Source organism: Pogona vitticeps, chromosome 5 (genome assembly GCF_051106095.1).
Source record: "Pogona vitticeps strain Pit_001003342236 chromosome 5, PviZW2.1, whole genome shotgun sequence".
Taxonomy (NCBI): Eukaryota; Metazoa; Chordata; class Lepidosauria; order Squamata; family Agamidae; genus Pogona; species Pogona vitticeps.
The window spans coordinates 93,719,652-93,739,011 of NC_135787.1; the positions used below are offsets into that span (position 1 = coordinate 93,719,652).

Sequence of the window (19,360 nt, forward strand, 5' to 3'; positions counted from 1 at the left end):
GTTTTTAAGATGCTGACTAGGTTTATCATTGCTTTCCTACCAAGAAGCAGGCTTTGAATCTTGTGGGTGCTGTCACTCTCTGCAGTGATCATGGAGCCCAAGAAAGTAAAATCTGTCACTGCCTTCATATCTTCCCCTTCTATTTGCCAGGAAGTGATGGTAGCAGTGGCCATAATTTTAGTTTTTTTGATGTTGAGCTTCAGACCATTTTTTTGCACTCTCCTCTTTTGAGCATAACCTTGCTAGCGTGTGAAATGAGTGCAATTGTATGGTAGTTGGAGCATTCTTTGGTGCTTCCCTTCTTTGGGATTGGGATGTAGACTGATCTTTTCCAATCCTCTGGCCACTGCTGAGTTTTCCATTGATGATGATAAAAAAAGCACACTGGTCCTTTGATATTGGGCTGTGGCACCAGGGTGGATGACATGACCTTTAGCCTGGTTTGTTCCTTTTTGCACACCACACATAGAATGATTAAAGTGGTAGGGAAAGCCCCCCCCCCATTCTGCGTTGGCTGTCTCTAGCAAGCATGTCATTGCTAGCACCACTCTGGTGATTATTAAATCCTCTGCGAGCTAGCAAAAATTTAATGCAACTTGCTAGGCACGTTGGACACCTTGCTACTCCCTATACCACACCATGGCTGGAGTGCAATGTGTTCCAGCAAAAATAGTGCACATCTTTATCAAATTTGGTGCATCCTGCTAGTTCAGTACACAGCCTGTGTAGATTCAATAATATTTTTAATTCAAATAATGTATGATTTCCTTCCTTTCAAATCAAGGGGGTAATGTTGGCATATATAATTTTTTTTGTGGGGGGGGGGTAAAAAGTAAAAAAGTTCCCTGACCCCTGCACTACACATTTACCAAAGACTGAGCTCCATTCAGAAAAGTGGCAAGACTGGCATTTTAGTGCTAGCTTTGGACACAATGTTGCATGAGAAAGAGATACATTTTGTTTCTGAGTTTGTAACCCTTTATTCTGTCATTTAAGGAACTTTGCTTTTGAACTTTTGCAATTGGGAGGTCTGTTTTTGTATATTTAGTAAGTTACTTTCAGATTGCTAAATAAACATATTTTTTCCCCTTCACAATGGTCACACAGCTTATCGTTTGGCCTTAATTTAAGCACCCATCTTTCATCCATTTGTCTAATGTAGAACATGCAGAAATACAGGAGGAGGAGATTGGCTATCCCATTCAGAGCATCTGGATCAATCTAGATGGGGCAAAAATAAAAGGAACTTGGTAGTTGGAGTCTACTACCAACCACCCAATCAAAGAGAGGAAGTGAGCAAAACTTTTGAAAAATAAATTGCAGGGTTTCAAAGAGACACAATGTAGTAGTGATGGGAGATTTCAATTATCCAGATATATGTTGGGAGGCAAATTCTGGCAAGTATGGCCCTTCCAATAAATTCCTGGCTTATGTGGCTGATAATTTTCTCCTACAAAAAGTGGAGAAACAAACTAGAGGATTTGCTACCCTTAACTTTATTCTGACCAACAGAGATGACTTGGTGGGGGTAAATGGTAGTAAGGAGCACTCTAGTCAAGAGAGACCATGTCCTTCTAGAATTCTTGATTTCAAAGGAAATGAAAGCAGAGTGTAGCTGCGCACTTCTGCTGGATTTTTAAAAAGTCAATTTTAATCATCTCAGAACAAGGATAAGTATGGTCCCATGACAGGAGATCCTAACAAGAAAAGGAGTCCCATAAGGGCGGGGGCTTCTAAAAGAAGAAATTCTAAAGGCACAGCTACAAACAATTCCAACAAGAAAAAAAGGAGGGAGGTGGCAAAAAAAGCCAGTATGGCTTCACAAAAAGCTCAGGGAAGACCTAAACCCCCAAAAAGACATGTACAGGAAGTAGAAAGAAGGCCAGGCTACCAAGGATGAGTACAGACAAATAACAACAAAATGCGAGTATGGCATTAGGAGGGCAAAAGCTGAGAATGAGCTCAGGTTAGTTAGGGACACTAAAAGCAATAAAAAAGAATTCTTAAGGTATGTGAGTAGCAAAAAACAAACAAAAGACAGATTGGCACAGCTCTGCAATGAAGATGGAAAAATGATAACAGAACAAAGTGCCCTGTGCTCTTCATTTTTTTTTATTAATAACTTGCATGAGGGAGTGCAGGGAATGCTTGTTGAATTTGCAGGTGATACAAAATTGAGTGGAATAGCTAATACCCTAGAAGACAGAAACAAAATTCAAAATGACCTTGATAGGATGGAGCACTGGGCTGAAAGCAACAGAATGAAATTCTACAGGGATAAGTGCAAAGTACTGCACAGTGGAAAAAGAAACCAATTGCACACTCACAAGATGGGGGATACCTGGCTCAGCAAAACTGTGAGTGAGAAGGATATTGGAATTGTCGTAGATCACAAGCTAAATTTGAGCCAACAGTGCAATGTGGCTCGAAAAAAGGCAAATGCTATTTTAGGTTGCATTAATATAGTTTTCAAATTCTGTGTGATGCTAATTCCCCTCTATTCAGCACTGGTTAGGCCTCACCTAGAGTATCGTGTCCAGTTCTGGACACCACAGTTCAATAAGGATGCTAACAAACTAGAACAAGATCAGAGGAGGGTGACCAGGGGCCTGGAAACCAAGCCTTATGAGGAAAGGCTGAAAGAATTGGGCATGTTTAGTCTTGGAAACCCCTCCATGGATTGCTGCCTTGTCATGGCAAAGGGGCTTGAATAACTCAGAGAAGCTATGAGCTATGCTATGCAGAGACACCCAAGATGGGCAGGTCATAGTGGAGAGTTCCGACTAAACGCAATCCACCTGGAGCAGGAAATGGCAATGCCACTCCAGTATCTTTGCCAAGAACACCCCATGATCAGAAACAAAAGGCTAAAAGATATGACGCTGGAAGATGGGCCCCTCAGGTCGGAAGGCGTCCAACATGCTACTGAGGAAGAGCAGAGGACAAGTACAAGTAGCTCCAGAGCTAATGAAGTGGTTGGGCCAAAGCCGAAAGGACGCTCAGCTGTGGACGGGCCTGGAAGTGAAAGGAAAGTCTGATGCTGCAAAGAAAAATACTGCATAGGAACCTGGAATATAAGATCTATGAACCTTGGTAACCTGGATGTGGTCAAACAGGAGATAGTAAGAATCAACATTGACATCCTGGGCATTAGTGAACTAAAATGGATGGGATGGGGTGGATTCAATTCAGATAATTATCATATCTACTATTGTGGGCAAGAAACCCATAGAAGAAATGGATTTAAATGGGGAAAACAAAAAATCACCAAAAATTAACGAAGACTCAGAACAAAGCCAAATTAAGTTTGCATAGGTTTCACAAGGTGCACTACCGATTCCAAGCATTTAAAACAGGTTTCAAACATTTTAAGACAGTTAAAAATGAGTGAAAACGGACATCGTTAAGTGAAAATTCCCCATAGAGAACATAGTTAAACGATGCGGAAAATTCCTCCAAGAAAAACATCGTTAAGTGAATTCTTCATTAAATGAAGCAATCGCTAAGCGAGGCACCACTGTACGTTAAAGTCCAACCCTTTAAGCCATTTCCTAGAATTGCCCTTTTGCTCACCTTCTGCTAAAACAACTCCAACTCTCCCCTCTTCTCTTCTGGAAAGGCCAGGCATTCTATGGACCCCATTTGCACTTCTTTTCTGACCAGCCTCACAGAAATCCAGGCCTAAGGATTGATCAGTTTGGATTTCACTCTCTGGAAACTGACCAATTGGCTGGAAATACAGCTCTTGGTGTATGCAAACTCTTTCCCCCCCTCCTGGATAGCCAAGAAAACCATGGGGGTGGGAGGACAACCACTCTGGTCCTTTACCATACAATTTGCATTGGACAGGGCAGATGAATTTGAATTAAAACCCAGCAAGTACACAATATTGACATCAGTTTTGTCAGTAGTCTACTCTGATCTGATGCAAAATGGCACTTTTGGGGGTGTCAGTTCCCCTCAACCAAATACCTCTGGTCTCCAAACTGTTTCTTTAAAAAAGGTTTCAACTCAGTGCTGAAACACAGTATCAAGATCAATCTGTGAAAATAAGAGATGGAAATTGGCAATTTGCACCCTAAAACAACTTCTGCTGTTGCAGCTCCAAGCAAACCAAGCTGTCTCTGCCGAGTCCTGCAAATCATCTGAACTGTTTCAGTGATTTCACCCATAAAAACCTGATTTGATAAACAACAAATCATATATTTTTCTGCTGTGTAGTCACATCCTGTGCCAATTTTTTTCTTTAAAAGCTGCTTTGGTGCATTATTTTCAGGATCCTGAAAAGTTCATTCAGCTGTTTACTTTGTTCATTTTACATGAAGAATAGTCATCTATTTTTGAATACCTATCGGCATGGTTCTTTTAAAAATGTACAGTAGTTGGAAATGGAACTGTGTGTGGTTAAATGACTTCCCTTTTTAAAGCTGTAGCTCTTCAGCATACTGAATATATCAGCAAGACCAGTGTTGTGGCGAAAAACAAGATGATCAATTTTTTTAAGACTGCATTGTATTATGATTTCTGCCGTAGAACGTCCTGAACGAAAGTAACCAACGAAGCCTGCACCATGGATTTATTTAAAGGTTCCTTATAAAACTGGACTTGAGAGGTATAGGGCCAGAGTTGTTCTGTGGATGAAGTTGAAGACAGTTTACAGGTTCCTCTCTGCTAGTTTCCTACACTTCCCAACTGTGCTGATTGTCACTTACAGCCCCTTTCCTTAAACAGAATTTCCTCAACTGGAATTTGGTGTTATGGAGTGAATAGCGTTGGACCTGAAATATGAAAACCCTGAGGCAAATCCTCATTCAGCTGTTAAGTATGTGGGGTGGCTCAGCCATCTATGAACTGCATACAGTTGCTCTGAAAATAAAATTGGATTTCCCAAATATGCTTCCTGAGCTCCTTTCTAGATTCCGAGACCACAATTTCAAGCGCATCTTCAGTTAAAAAAAAAAGATGAACAGGAATCTGAATTTTACACATCTTCTGTGCTACTGCACTATATGCAGCCCTTTGGATATTACTTATATTCATGAGCAAACTCCACTTTGACAGTAAGTACACACAGGTACAATTTCAATGAATAATCTGTTTTCCAGATATTGAAAAATTTGCACACACTTGTTTCAGTAAGAACAAGAAAATGTTTTCTAGGTATCTAAGCTTAGTAATCCAAGTTTCATCCTGCATGTTATGGACAAATTAAAACAGGCACCAAAACAGTTAAACCATAAACATTCACTTTTTTAATTAAGAAAGCATGCACAAAAATAAATCTGTGAGGCCACACCCCTCTCCCATCTCCATGACACAAAGAACTGTGGGTTGCACTGCAGCGGGTGGGCAGACGAGGGATTCCTCTCCTTGGCTGGCTGGTTGGCAGGCAGGCTGGCCGGCCAGCCCTTTGTGCTGATTCTTTCTCCTGGACAGGCTGTGTCAGCTGCTCACACGGCAGGATTCCAGTGCTGAGTCTATGACTCCATGTGTCCAATCCAATATAAACCCACTTAAGAATGACAGTTAGTTCAGAGGAAAAGGGAGGATGAGGTTAATTTGCACACTGAGAGGCATATATTTACATACACAGACAAGGCGCCAATAACTATGTGAATGAGGAGCCTTTGGATATATATAATAGTATGAGCTTCTATTTCTCCCAGTTCCTTGCCTCCCCATGTTCTCTGAAAAGGCCAAGTGAGCCTCCTGTGAATCTCATTTTCAGAAAAAGCACTGACAGGCATCTAGATGGAAGGGACGTCATCTCTATGTTATGTTCCTCAGAATCTCTCCTACAAGGCTCTGCTGGTCACATCTCTCTCATCTTATGACAGTGCAGGCAACATTAAAAGTCCTCCACGGATTCAGGTCAGGGATTTTCCATTCCTCTCAGAACACACGATGACCCCTTTCCCCCACAACCACAAAAGTCCCCCCCTCCAAAATTCAGTGAAACAGCAAATGAAAAGCAACGCTACAGAACGTTCCCACACCTGGCACAGCACAGTCCCATGATGTTTTTGCTTCCAACTTGGTTTCCCCCGACACACAAAGCAGGCTTGCTGTTGGAAGGGCATGCAGATTAACAAGAGGTCTGGTTAAAAGAGAGTCACACTAGAAACTGAAAACAAAGCAGAGAGGGCCCCCCGCTCACCTCGATCCAGCTCAAAACCCATTCCAACCCATTCCCCATTGGGCACTATCATTCTTCCCCATCTTCTATGGTCTACCACACAATCACCTTCTGCCTTTGCTGAACCCACTTGAATTGGAAGGACACTTTCAGCTTTCATTCCAAACAACACACTTCCAGTAGTTCCTCTACAGTCTGCAGCAAAGTGCCCGATTCATAAACCGATAATTTTAAAGTTCTGCCCACCAGACTCAACTCAGAATTACATTCTTATCTTCATATTACTTCATCCACAAAACAGGAAGCATCAATTGCTCATTAAAATAAGGCAGAGAAAATACCCTCGAGTTCCACTCTTGCATTAGAAGCCACAACCCTTTTCTAAAGAACTGAGAGTAAGTTAAAAAAAAAAAACAACACTGCAGGGAAGAGGATTATTTCTTGATTTGCACCTTATCAGCATATTCAAATACAAGTCTTGCTGCATTATGAAAGAAGGCAAAGGAGGAAAAAAAATGCTGTGTTACAAGCCCTGAGGAGTCTGGTTCAAACTCTGTACCCGACCCACATGATGCAGATACAAGCCAAACCTGTTAAGCTTTCTTCATCTGCTGGGGGTGGAGAGTGCAAATTGGCAGTGATTGAAAAAGGCAGTGTAGAAAACAGATAAAGGCCCCCCTTTGTCTTTTTCAGACACTCAGTCCCTACCAACAGCAGATTCTAAACCACGGTTTCAGCTTGAAAGAAAGTCCCGCTTTCCACTCAGGACTTCTCTCTTCCTATCAAGCCCCAATACCAGCCAAGCACCACATCTCTAAAGAATCCCATTCTCTGCCCTTGTTATTGCCCTGCTTCTCTTGCTGTCCCTTCCTGGTGTACGAAAGCCTACTTAATCAGTCCCTCCCCCTTTCCCCTTTACAACATTTAAGAAAGAACATAATTATTACAGACTCCCAAGATCCATAGGGCTCTTGCACTCTCACAGCCAATAAAACAGAATCACTGGTCACCTTGAAGGGAAAGAAGGATTGTTTAACGCAAGTGCTGGAGGAAGAGAAAGATGCCTTCAGAAAGTCCTCCTTTTGAGGTTTCCTGATGATAGCACTGCAGAACAGTCTTTCTACCCTCCATCCCACAGAGGGCGCCAGTAAACATGTAAAATCTGGAGCTGGTAGGTGGAGTGGAAGGGCTGTGCACAATTACTGATGATGATGACGACGATGATAATAATAATAATAATAATAATGAAAAAGAAAATAAGGTAAAACAAGGAGCTCAAGGAAGGATTATCTTCGGCAGCATCTTGCGGCAGCTTCACTGGCGGAAGTAGAGAATATATATTTATATACAGGCAAAGAAAGAGACCAAGGATGTTGGTCCTATGACCTGAACCTTAGGCTCTCCTTCCCACATCCTATAAAAGGGGAAGTGCTATCAAGTCTGTAACTTGCTAGGTGATCAAATCCCAGTTAAAATCATCAGGAATTTCCTCACTGGCACCTGGAGGCGGCCGTGGAACCAGATGATGACCTGAGTATATTGAATACAAAAATGGGGGGGGAGGGGAAAAGTATTTTTTTATTTTGAAAACTTGACAATAAACACCTGTACATCATTAATTTTTCTTCTTCTCAAAGCCTAGACGGGTAATGGCCAAAATCCTACCAGTAATTGCAGAACATAGCTCTGCTGGTGGTACATTTCCAATTTGCTACAGTTACATTCAACTTGCAGTTATGCAAGCTGGAGACTGCCCCACTGAAAAGAAGGCTTACACCTGCACAAGGGATACTGAATAATTCTTTATGCAGCTGGTATAAAAAGACAACCACAGACACAACCTGTTGCACACATGGAAAGAACAAGCAGGATTTTAACCACAGTGTTTTACTCCCCAAATACCCCACATTTTAGGCTGTAAAAACCAATATTAGGTTCCAATGATAATAATAATGAAGAAAATTATTTATTATTATTCATATACATAGTAATGATGAATAATTTTCATAACCTTATACTTTTTTCATTCAATATGCTTTGGAAATACTTTAGCACTTCAAAAAGGCCTCATGGCTGAAAGCTTATGCAATTCACAGAACATTGGTACAGTATTAGAAATACAGTAAATCCTGTGGGAGTGTGGCTCCAGACTCCTACTGCCTTGCAGAACTGGTTCCCTGCATCCGGCTGCTTCTCACCCCCTTGTCTACACTGGCCACCTGGCTCTAGGAGAGAAGGGGCCTACATAAGGAGCCTTCTAAGGAAAGGGGTGGATTGGTGGGGTGTTGGGTGTTTGGTTTGAGGACTGAAAAATAAGGGTGAGGTCCATTCTTCCTGCCTAGAGGGATTCCTTTCTTATTTGCCTGCCTGTTGCTGTCGATCTGGGGTGGGAGGGATGTATCTTTCAAATGAGGAGTCCAATGAGCGGGAGTAGGGAGCTGCCATTGGTAGAGGGAGATATGAGGAGAGGAGACAAGAGAATCATTGTAGGAAAGGGGGAGGGAGCAGGATTCTAGTCACCCCCAAATGTCTTGTCTCCCTATTCAGCCAGCCTGCATAGCCGTGCCAATAGTCCCCCTGGGTTAAAAATGCTGCTGCTGAATGCCAGGTCAGTAAAAGGGAAAACATCAGCCACCCAGGACCTGATCCTGAATGAGCAGGCTGACCTGGCCTGTATTACAGAGACCTGGCTGGATGAAGCTGGGGGAGGTAGTCTCTCCCAGCTTTGGCCACCTGGGTGTGGCGTAGCAGGCCAGACCTGGGGGATAGGGAGGTGTAATAGTCTATTGTGATTCCATCCCCCTCACCAGGTGCCTTGTCCCACAGTTTTCTGGGTTCAAGTGTGCAGGGGTGGAGGACCTATTAGGATGGTTCGCCCCAGGAGACTGATGGATCCAAGTGGTTTTCTTATGGCTCTTGGGGAGTTTCCTGTTCCCTCAGCAGGCGATCCTGTCCAAGCTCTGGACACAATTGCTCCTAAGCGTCCTCTCCCACGAAGTAGAGCCAGGCAAGCCCCCTGGTTCACCAGGGAGCTGGCAGTGATGAAACGAGTGGGACGGAGGCTAGAGCAACAATGGTGGAAAACTCAGAGTAAATCCGACCGAACACAGGCTAGAGCCCATTTGAAGGCCTATTCCGTGGCAGTGTCTGCAGCAAAGAAAAGGTCCTTTGCTGCTGCCATTGCATCTGCACAAAGTCGTCCAGTGGAGTTGTTTCGAGTGGTCACAGCTTAGTACTTGCCCCACCAAAACCTTGACCACTCCACACCCCGCTGTGAGGAGTTTGCATGAAACTTTACAGATAAAGTCGCGCGGATCTGCACTGACTTGGATGCTGTAATTGATACAGACCCAGTGCATGTAACTTTGGCCTTGCCTTGTCCTATTTTAATGGATACTTTTCAGTTGGTGCAGCCTGATGATATGGACAGGATTCTTGGAGAGGTGAATGCCACCACATGTGTGCTGGACCCTTACCCTTCCTGGCTCATAAAAGCAGCTGGAGGAGGAATGGCCAATTGGGTACGGTGAGTGGTAAATGCCTCCTTGCTGCAGGGGGCAGGATCCCTGCTTGCTTAAAGGAGGCAGTAATAAGACCAGGGACGTGGTGGGCTAAACCGCAGAAGCCTGTGCTACAGGGTCAGAAGACCAAGCAGTCATAAGATCGAATCCACGCGACGGAGTGAGCTCCCGTCGCTTGTCCCAGCTCCCGCCAACCTAGCGGTTCGAAAGCATGCAAATGCAAGTAGATAAATAGGGACCACGTTGGTGGGAAGGTAACAGCGTTCCGTGTCTAAGTCGCACTGGCCATGTGACCATGGAAACCATCTATGGACAAACGCTAGCTCTACGGCTTGGAAACTGGGATGAGCACCACCCCCCAGAGTCGGACACGACTGGACAAAAATTGTCAAGGGGAACCTTTACCTTTTTTAATAAGACCAGTACTGAAGAAGCCCTCCCTCAATCCCAGTGTACCGGATAATTACTGACCAGTCTCAAACATCCCATTCCTGGGCAAGGTACTGGAGCGTATGGTGGTTTCTCAGCTCCAGGAATTCCTGAAGGAAGTGGATTATCTAGATCCATTTCAATCTGGTTTCAGGTCTGGCTATGAAACACAGACAGCTTTGGTCGTCTTGGTGGATGACCTATGCCAGGAACTGGATAGGGGGAGTATGTCCCTGTTGGTTCTGCTGGACCTCTCAGCAGCTTTTGATACCATCAACCATGGTATCCTTCTGGAGGATGGAACTCGGAAGCACTGTTTTATAGTGACTCCAGTCCTTCCTGGAGGAGAGAACTCAGAAGGTGGTGGTGGGCAACTCCTGCTCAACGCCCTGGCCATTGGCCTGTGGCGTTCCTCAGGGTTCTGCTTTCACCCGCGCTTTTTAACATCTACATGAAACTGCTGGGAGACGTTGTCTGGAGTTTTGGGGTTCGATGTCACCAGTATGCGGATGACACTCAATTCTATCTCTCCTTTCCACCTAGTTCCAGGGAATCTGTCTTGACTCTAAACCAGTGCTTGGCATCAGTAATAGGCTGGATGAGGGCAAACAAATTGAAACCTAATTCAGACAAGACAGAGGTGATCCTGGTTAGTTGGAAGGCAGATGAGGGAATAGGGATACTATGTGTGCTGGATGGGGTTACACTCTCCCTGAAAACTCAGGTCTGCAGCTTGGGTGTATTAATGCATTTATTCTAAACCTGGATGCCCAGGTCTTGGCAGTGGCCAGGAGTGCATTTGCACAGCTAAAGCTGGTGCACCAGCTGCGCACCTGTTCCTTCAGATGTTGATCTGGCTACAGTGGCACATGCCTTAGTTACATCCTGTTTGGATTACTGTAACGCGCTCCATGTGGGGCTGCCTTTGAAGACGATTTGGAAACTTCAGCTGGTGCAAAACTCTGCAGCCAAACTACTGACTGGGCCCAGCTACAGGGAGCGTATCACGCACCTGTAACAAGAACTGCACTGGCTACCAGTCCGTTTCCGGGCCCAATTCAAAGTGCTGGTCATTACCTATAAAGCCCTATACAGCTTGGGTCCAGGCTACCTCCCTATATGTGCCTTCTTGGCGAAAGAGCAGAGGAGAACCTCCTCTTTGTCCCATTCCCAGCACAGCTGATGGGGACATGGGAGAGGGCATTTTCTGTCGCAGCTCCCAGGCTATGGAACACTCTCCTTCAGGAGATCAGGATGGCTCCGTCCCTGTTATCCTTCCGAAAAAAGTTACAAACCCATCTCTTCAAGTCGGCGTTTAACAATTACAACTGAATCCCTGAACCCCATTTCAGCAAACAATTTTAATCTTTCCATGTTTTAATGTTTTAATCTAATTTTAAATCATATACTGTTTAATTTATCTTTTAATATTTAACTTACTGTGTTTTTAATTGTGTGAATTTTAATGTTGCAAGCTGCTTTGTGTCCCTTGTTGGGATACAAATATAAATAAAACAAATAAAACAATATTTAAGTGAAGATGTTCTTTGCTATATAATTTTCTCATGAGGAGCTGTAATGTAGATCAATATGCATGGTGACTGGGAATGATGACAATTGCAATCCAACAATCTGAAGAGTACAAAATTGGGGAAGACCTGCATAGATACAGGTGAAGTGCAGACCTGTAGAGGCAACAAAAGCAGAATTCCTCACCAACAAAATGCAATTTTGTTTTTGAGGTAAGACAAATTAGTAGATTAATACAACATATGTGCCAGATATCCACAGCAAATAAACGAAATCCCAGCATTTCTTGGCTACACTCCAGCATGGCCAAAAGAAGAGGTGGGAAAACTGCAATGGAGATGAGCATGAATGGACCCTGTTCTCATGGGTTGCTCAAACTCGTTGCCTGTGGGACTCAGGATGAAATAAAAGATGCTTTCACATTATACTATCCTTTCTCCATTTTTGTTTTACAGAGCACCCATATTACAGTGTTGTTAGCCTAGTGCTTTCTAGAGTTTTCTGTGCTCTATTGTCTCTCTTCTCGGGTCTAAATTTAGAACTGTTCTTCTGAGTTTAATACAATTGGAGCACTAACATGGACAGGTGCAACACTACTCATCCACCTGGAAAGATTTTTTTAAATTTCTCTCTTACAGGAAAAACAATGCAGAATCCAGTGTCACCTTAATGGATAACTAATTTATTATAGTGCAAGATTTCACTGTACTTTACCTGGACGATTATACCCTGGTGAGTCCTGGGTAGATATCTGGTACATGGGAGATGGCACAGGGTAGAGATGGGAAGGTTGTGGCTGACCGTAAGAGTTCACTAGTAGACAAAAAAGGGTGAAGAATCATTAATAATAAACTGCTTGCAGTCTGAAAAAGAAGAGACTAAGGCAGGCATCGATGTCATCATCTATAACCCTTGCCAGCTTTCTATAGATCTAGCAACCTCTCGGAAGCAGATAATAGAAGTATGACTGAAAATTGCAGTATTATATCACCTGCTTTTCTCAGATATTCAAGATATTCTTATTTTTTGTTGCATTACTTTGCCTTTGGTTGGTAAATGTATCTACTTTTGTAACTGATCATTACATGTCAGCACTATTGACTAAACAAAACGTCTAAATTTGCTTGCCCAACTCTTAACATTTCTCTTTGTTTCACTAATCTTTCAAATATTTACTGAGCAATGCTTCCATGTGGATCCATAAATATTTTGACTAGCTTGCTGCCTCCACACATCAATAGGGGGTTTTTTTGTTGTTTTTTAAATTTTTTGGCCATATCTATATTCTGAAAGAAAGAAAAAACATTAATCACCACTATTCCAATTTATAATTCCTAATCTGTTTACCTGGAGTGTGCCAGAATCCTACTGGTGTTCACATAAGATTTGTCTAACTTCTCACAACTAATAAACAAGGTGCTGTTGTGTGTCTTGTTGGCATTCTTGGCCTCATCTCAATTGAATGACTAGGATGTGCCCTTGCACCTCATTAATTAGCTACAGTTAATTCATGGATTGCTACCTTGTTGTGGCGAAGGGGCTTGAGTAATTCAGAGAGGCTATGGGCTAGGTCGTGCAGGGACACCCAAGACGGACAGGTCATAGTGGAGAGTTCTGACTAAACGCGATCCACCTGGAGCAGGAACTGGCAAGCCACGCCAGTATCTTTGCCAAGAAAACTCCATGGACAGAAACAAAAGGCTAAAAGATATGTCACTGGAAGACGAGCCCCTCAGGTCAGAAGGCATCTAAAATGCTAATGAGGAAGAGCGGAGGACAAGGACAAGTAGCTCTAGAGCTAATGAAGTGGTTGGGCCAAAGCCGAAAGGATGCTCAGCTGTGGATGGGCCTGGAAGTGAAAGGAAAGTCCGATGCTGCAAAGAAAAATACTGCATAGGAACCTGGAATATAAATCTATGAAGCTTGGGAAGCTGGAGGTGGTCAAACAGGAGATGGCAAGAAAAAACATCCTGGGCATCAGTGAACTAAAATGGACAGGAATAGGCGAATTCAATTCAGATGACTATCATATCTACTATTGTGGGCAAGAACCCAGTAGAAGAAATGGAGTAGCCTTCATAGTCAACAAAAAAGTGGGAAAAGCTGTAATACAATCTCAAAAATGATAGAATGATTTCATTACGAATCCAAGGCAGACCTTTCAACATCACAATAATCCAAGTTTATGCACCAACCACCAATGCTGAGAAGACTGAAATTGACCAATTCTATGAAGACTTACAACACCTTTCTCTCTTCTCTCTCTCTCTCTCTCTCTCTCTTTTTTTTTTTTTGCTATTCCATCTTGGTAATCCTCTCTTTAAATTAATTGTTTTAAATTGAAATTTGTAATTTTATGATTTTATATATTTTTATACTGTTTTGTTTTATTTTGTAAGCCGCCCCGAGTAGACATGGTCTAGAGGGGCGGGGTAAAAATCAAATAAATAAATAAATAAATAAATAAATAAATAAAATAAACTGATACCAAAGAAAGATGTTTTGTCAAGAGAACAAGCTGGTCATCACAAACACTCTTTTCCAACAACACAAGAGGCGACTCTATACATGGAAATCACCAGATGGGCAATACCAAAACCAGATTGACTATATTCTCTGCAGCCAAAGATGGAGAAGCTCAATACAGTCAGCAAAAACAAGACCTGGAGCTGATTGTGGCTCTGATCATCAGCTTCTCATAGCAAAATTCAAGCTTAAACTGAAGAGAGTAGGAAAAAAACACTGGGCTAGTTAGGTATAATCTAAACCAAATCCCTTTTGAATATATAGTGGAAGTGAAGAACAGTTTTAAGGAACTAGATTTGGTGGACAGAGTGCCTGAAGAAGTTTGGATAGAGGCTCGTAACATTGTATAGGAGGCAGCAACAAAAACCATCCCAAAGAAAAGGAAATGCAAGAAGGCAAAGCGGCTATCCAATGAGGCCTTACAAATAGTAGAGAAGAGATGGGAAGCAAAATGCAAGGGAGATTGAGAAAGTTACAGAAAATTGAATGCAGACTTCCAAAGAATAGCAAGGAGAGACAAGAGGGCCTTCTTAAATGAACAATGCAAAGAAATAGAGGAAAATAATAGAAAAGGAAAAACCAGAGATCTGTTCAGGAAAATCGGAGATATTAAAGGAATATTTTGTGCAAAGACGAACATGATAAAAGACAAAAATGGCAAGGACCTCACAGAAGCAGAAAACATTAAGAAGAGGTGGCAAGAATACACAGAGGAATTATACCAGAAAGATTTGGATATCCCGGACAACCCAGATAGTGTGGTTGCTGACCTTGAGCCATACATCCTGGAGAGTGAAGTCAAGTGGGCCTTAGAAAGCTTGGCTAACAACAAGGCAAGTGGAGGTGATGGCATTCCAGTTGAACTATTTGAATTCTTAAAAGATGACGCTGTTAAGGTGCTACATTCAATATGCCAGCAAGTTTGGAAAACTCAGCAGTGGCCAGAGGACTGAAAAAGATCAGTCTACATCCCAGTCCCAAAGAAGGGCAGTGCCAAAGAATGCTCCAACTACCGTACAATTGCACTCATTTCACACGCTAGCAAGGTTATGCTCAAAATCCTACAAGGTAGGCTTCAGCAGTATGTGGACCAAGAACTCCCAGAAGTACAAGCTGGATTTTGAAGCGGCAGAGGAACTAGAGACCAAGTTGTTAACATGCGCTGGATTATGGAAAAAGCCAGAGAGTTCCAGAAAAACATCTACTTCTGCTTCATTGACTACGCAAAAGCTTTTGACTGTGTGGACCACAGCAAACTATGGCAAGTCCTTAAAGAAATGGGAGTGCCTGATCACCTTATCTATCTCCTGAGAAACCTATATGTGGGACAGGAAGCAACAGTTAGAACTGGATATGGAACAACTGATTGGTTCAAAATTGGGAAAGGACTACGAGAAGGCTGTATATTGTCCCCCGGCTTATTTAACTTATATGCAGAATACATCATGCGAAACGCCGGACTGGAGGAATCCCAAACCAGAATTAAGATTGCCGGAAGAAATATCAACAACCTCCGATATGCAGATGATACCACTCTGATGGCAGAAAGTGAGGAGGAATTAAGGAAACTTGTAATGAGGGTGAAAGAGGAGAGTGCAAAAAATGGTCTGAAGCTCAACATCAAAAAAACTAAGATCATGGCCACTGGTCCCATCACCTCCTGGATAACAGAAGGGGAAGATATGGAGGCAGTGACAGATTTTACTTTCTTGGGCTCCATTGACCCCTGCAGATGGTGACAGCAGCCACGAAATTAAAAGACGCCTGCTGCTTGGGAGCAAAGCAATGACAAAGCTCGACAGCATCTTAAAAAGCAGAGACATCACCTTGCCAACGAAAGTCCAAATAGTCAAAGCTATGGTTTTTCTTGTAGTGATGTACGGAAGTGACAGCTGGACCATAAAGAAAGCAGACCGCCGAAGAATTGATTTTTTTGAATTGTGGTGCTGGAGGAGGCTCTTGAGAGTCCCCTGGACTGCAAAAAGAACAAACCTATCCATTTTGAAGGAAATCAATCCTGAGTGCTCACTGGAAGGACAGATCCTGAAGCTGAGGCTCCACCCTCTCATGAGAAGAGAAGACTCCCTGGAAAAGACCTTGATGTTGGGAAAGTGTGAGGGCAAGAGGAGAAGGGGACAACAGAGGATGAGATGGTTGGCCAGTGTCATCAAAACGACCAACATGAATTTGACCCAACTCCGGGAGGCAGTGGAAGACAGGAGGGCCTGGCGTGCTCTGGTCCATGGGGTCACGAAGAATCGGACACGGCTAAACAACTAAACAACAACAAATTTACAAATGATCAGTAGGATTCCAGCCATTATTACAAAAGAAGAGATCAGTGGCTATTTATTAATCTGTACTACTAATCTGGAAGCCCAGTGTGGTGTAGTGGAAGTACTGACAGACTAGGACTCAAGAGACCTGGATTCAAATCCTCACTTGGCCATGGAAACTCACTGGGTGAGTGGAACTGGTAAAACTATTCCTTTAACTTCCCACGGTTTGGCTAGATGGGGAATTTGGAGCAATCTGGGTCATGCTTAAAATGCCCTTAGCTTGAGCATAATCGATTTTATCTCACACTTGAGCGATCCTTCACAAATGAGATGTTTCCTCTCCTGTGAGAAGGATCCGGACAGTACTTAAGATTGCTCCAATTTCTCTCCTTTTTTTATTACTGATTGAAGTCTCACTCTGAAAGTGATAGGGCTGGGGCATCTCAAAAGCCTTTGATAAATCTAAGAGAATGACTTCGAATAAACTCCATGAAGTATTTTGCTCATTAGTAAATGACCACAAAATTCCTTCATATCTTTGTGATTTTCCTTACCAATTATTCTGTACAGGATTGTGAACAGACAATTCACAAAATAGTTTCCTAAGTGGCGCTTAGCTGCCTGGTTAAGTTTCCTTTTCATGATATATAGAATAATTAGTAAGGAAAGGCGGAGACTGGCTGATAAAAGGGAAGTCTCTGCTTTCCCTTTTGAAATGTAAGGGAACTCAAGCATTATACCAAGATAAATTTTAAGCTCTGTAAACTTGCAAATAAGACTCTATACCTGATAAATTATAGTCTCTGTATAAACTAAATCATTAATCAATCTTAGTACCCCCATCCTACACAAACCTATGTCTTAGATGCCATCGTGTTCTCGTGGTAGTGCAAGTTGTTACTTTACACAATGTGGATACTACTAACTTTGATGTGTTCAGGCCACATGCACCCTTTGGATACTAAGCATGTTCAAATTTTCTTAAGATGGTAATGGCCTTTGAATACTTACGTATCTATCCTCCTCTTTCCTTTCTAACAACTTACACAAGGGCCAGCAAAAGCTTAGGTGAACTTTCATGGACGGAGATTGGACACAGCAATGATACAAGATAAAACAAGTTTTATTCAAAGGCTGAACCTTGGGAGAATTTAAACCCATCCTGACATTGATGCCACAGAACATGATGTGGTTGTACTTATTTGACTCTGTCTAACTGACCCACTGTCTTGGCATGGCGGACACCCTCCCAGAATGCCCTCCCGAGTACCTTGGTTCATGGGTTGTTCTTGTTTGCCACTATTCATGGCACAGGACTCGGAGATTCTGGGAGGCTGCTGTGGGCCTCCGAGGTGAGGGAGCTGACCAGTCTGAGTGAGAAAATGATTGAGGGAGTCACAGAGGTTGGCAATGTGATGCTGATCTAAAGTCCAGTTCTTACGCTCAGCTTGACGCAGACTCTCCATCAACTCTGCGGGGGGGGGGCAGAGAAAGAGAGAGGTAAGAAATTAAGTATCCCTGCTCTCAGCTCTTTCTGAAGAGTATAGCAAGAGTCCTTCTCCATACTTCTGGTTTCCCCCTAGCCCCGTGTAGGCACCCTTTCCCTCTTTTTATCAGGAAGCTACCTAAAAGTGAAGGATACAGGGAAGTAGCATAACATGACTCACCTGAGAACTGGGAGTGTTCAATGCTAGACCAGTTGAGTCGGTTCACCATCTTGAAACTTTCTTTTAAGGAATCAATGTTGGAGCACCAATCGGGAGGAAATGCTGGAAGATGGAGGGAAACAGTCAAAAACATATGCTGTTCTTAGAGTTGCTAGAGTGATGAAATGGATAGACTAGGACTCAGAGTAGGACTCCGAAGACCTTGGTTGAAAGCTGACAGAGAAGGGGGCCTGAACCATTAAATTCATTATGAAAAAGGTAATGCAGGTTCGTCACCAAACATGCCAAAAGCCTATAGTCTGGTCTCTTGGAAGATGTATATCAGCAGAGATAAATGTTGCACATTCAAACATACATACTTTTAAGCTGTCTTTCATAATTTTGTCCAAATCATCCAAAAGCAAAAAGAACACATGAAAAGCTCCTACATCCCAGTCTAACAGTTTATCGCTGGGTCCAGTCCATTACAGAATTTGGAAGTAATGTGTATGAAATAGTATGCTACATTTTGGGATAACAAAAAGAGCAATAATGTGTTTTTTTAAAAGTACATTACTTTTTTCCTTCTTGCATGCAATATTTATTTGTTTATTTCAGAGGTTCTAAAATGATTTTTGAGATGCATTTTTTAAAGTTTCAGGCCACTTATTATTTTATATATTTCCTCCCCCAGAAAGCTTCCCTCTTCTGTTATTCCTATCAGAGTGTTGTACAGTTTAAAATTATTGATGTAAATCAAATATAGGTAAAATTAAAAACAAATTAAAATGTTATTAGGCTCTTTTTGACCAAAAGAAGAATAAACTATGCTCTGTATAGATTTCTTTAAAAAATATATGAAAAAAATAATAAAAAGCAGTGGGTTCTCTTTTTAAAAAATATAAAGAAAAGGCTATGTTTGAGGCTTCTGCGTGTCCATCCTTAATTCGATTAATTTCCGTCATTATTTTTGCAATTCGTAACTCACCAAAGCTAGCGTTATTGATTGAAGCCTGTGATTGCTGCTGCTGCTGCTGAGAATGGGAGTGTGGGTGGTGCTGCTGATGCTGGTGATATCCTCCGTGCTGCATTGACGAGGGATGAATGGACATCACAGGTGGAGGACCATAGCTGTCTCCTCCTTGCTGCTTGTTACCCTGGGATGGACAACCTTCTGAGGTGGGAGTGTGGAGTGGGGGTGGTGCTCCCACTGAGGAAGGTACCTGCTGCTGTTGGTACATGTAGTAACTGTGGTTGGAGGGCTGCATTTCTCCCAGCAGGGAAGAGAAATCT

The 19,360-nt window shown here is 42.6% G+C and overlaps 1 protein-coding gene across 7 annotated transcripts in view; it reads right to left on the reverse strand.

Moving 5' to 3' along the window:
• Positions 1-5,229: 5,229 nt before the first annotated feature.
• FOXJ2 (forkhead box J2) overlaps positions 5,230-19,360 on the reverse strand; it is a 46,832-nt gene continuing 32,701 nt past the window's right edge. For 4 of the 7 annotated variants that reach the window (XM_078394088.1, XM_020805779.3, XM_020805778.3 and 1 more), the window contains exons 7-11: positions 19,056-19,358; positions 18,089-18,190; positions 17,692-17,892; positions 12,331-12,429; positions 5,230-7,666 (exon numbers count right to left, since the gene is read on the reverse strand). In XM_078394088.1, the coding sequence (XP_078250214.1) occupies positions 7,587-7,666; positions 12,331-12,429; positions 17,692-17,892; positions 18,089-18,190; positions 19,056-19,358 (785 nt within the window). In that variant the 3' untranslated portion in view covers positions 5,230-7,586. The remainder of the gene's footprint in view (positions 7,667-12,330; positions 12,430-17,691; positions 17,893-18,088; positions 18,191-19,055; positions 19,359-19,360) is intronic. The other 3 variants (XM_078394090.1, XM_078394089.1, XM_020805781.3) reach the window with 1 other exon arrangement.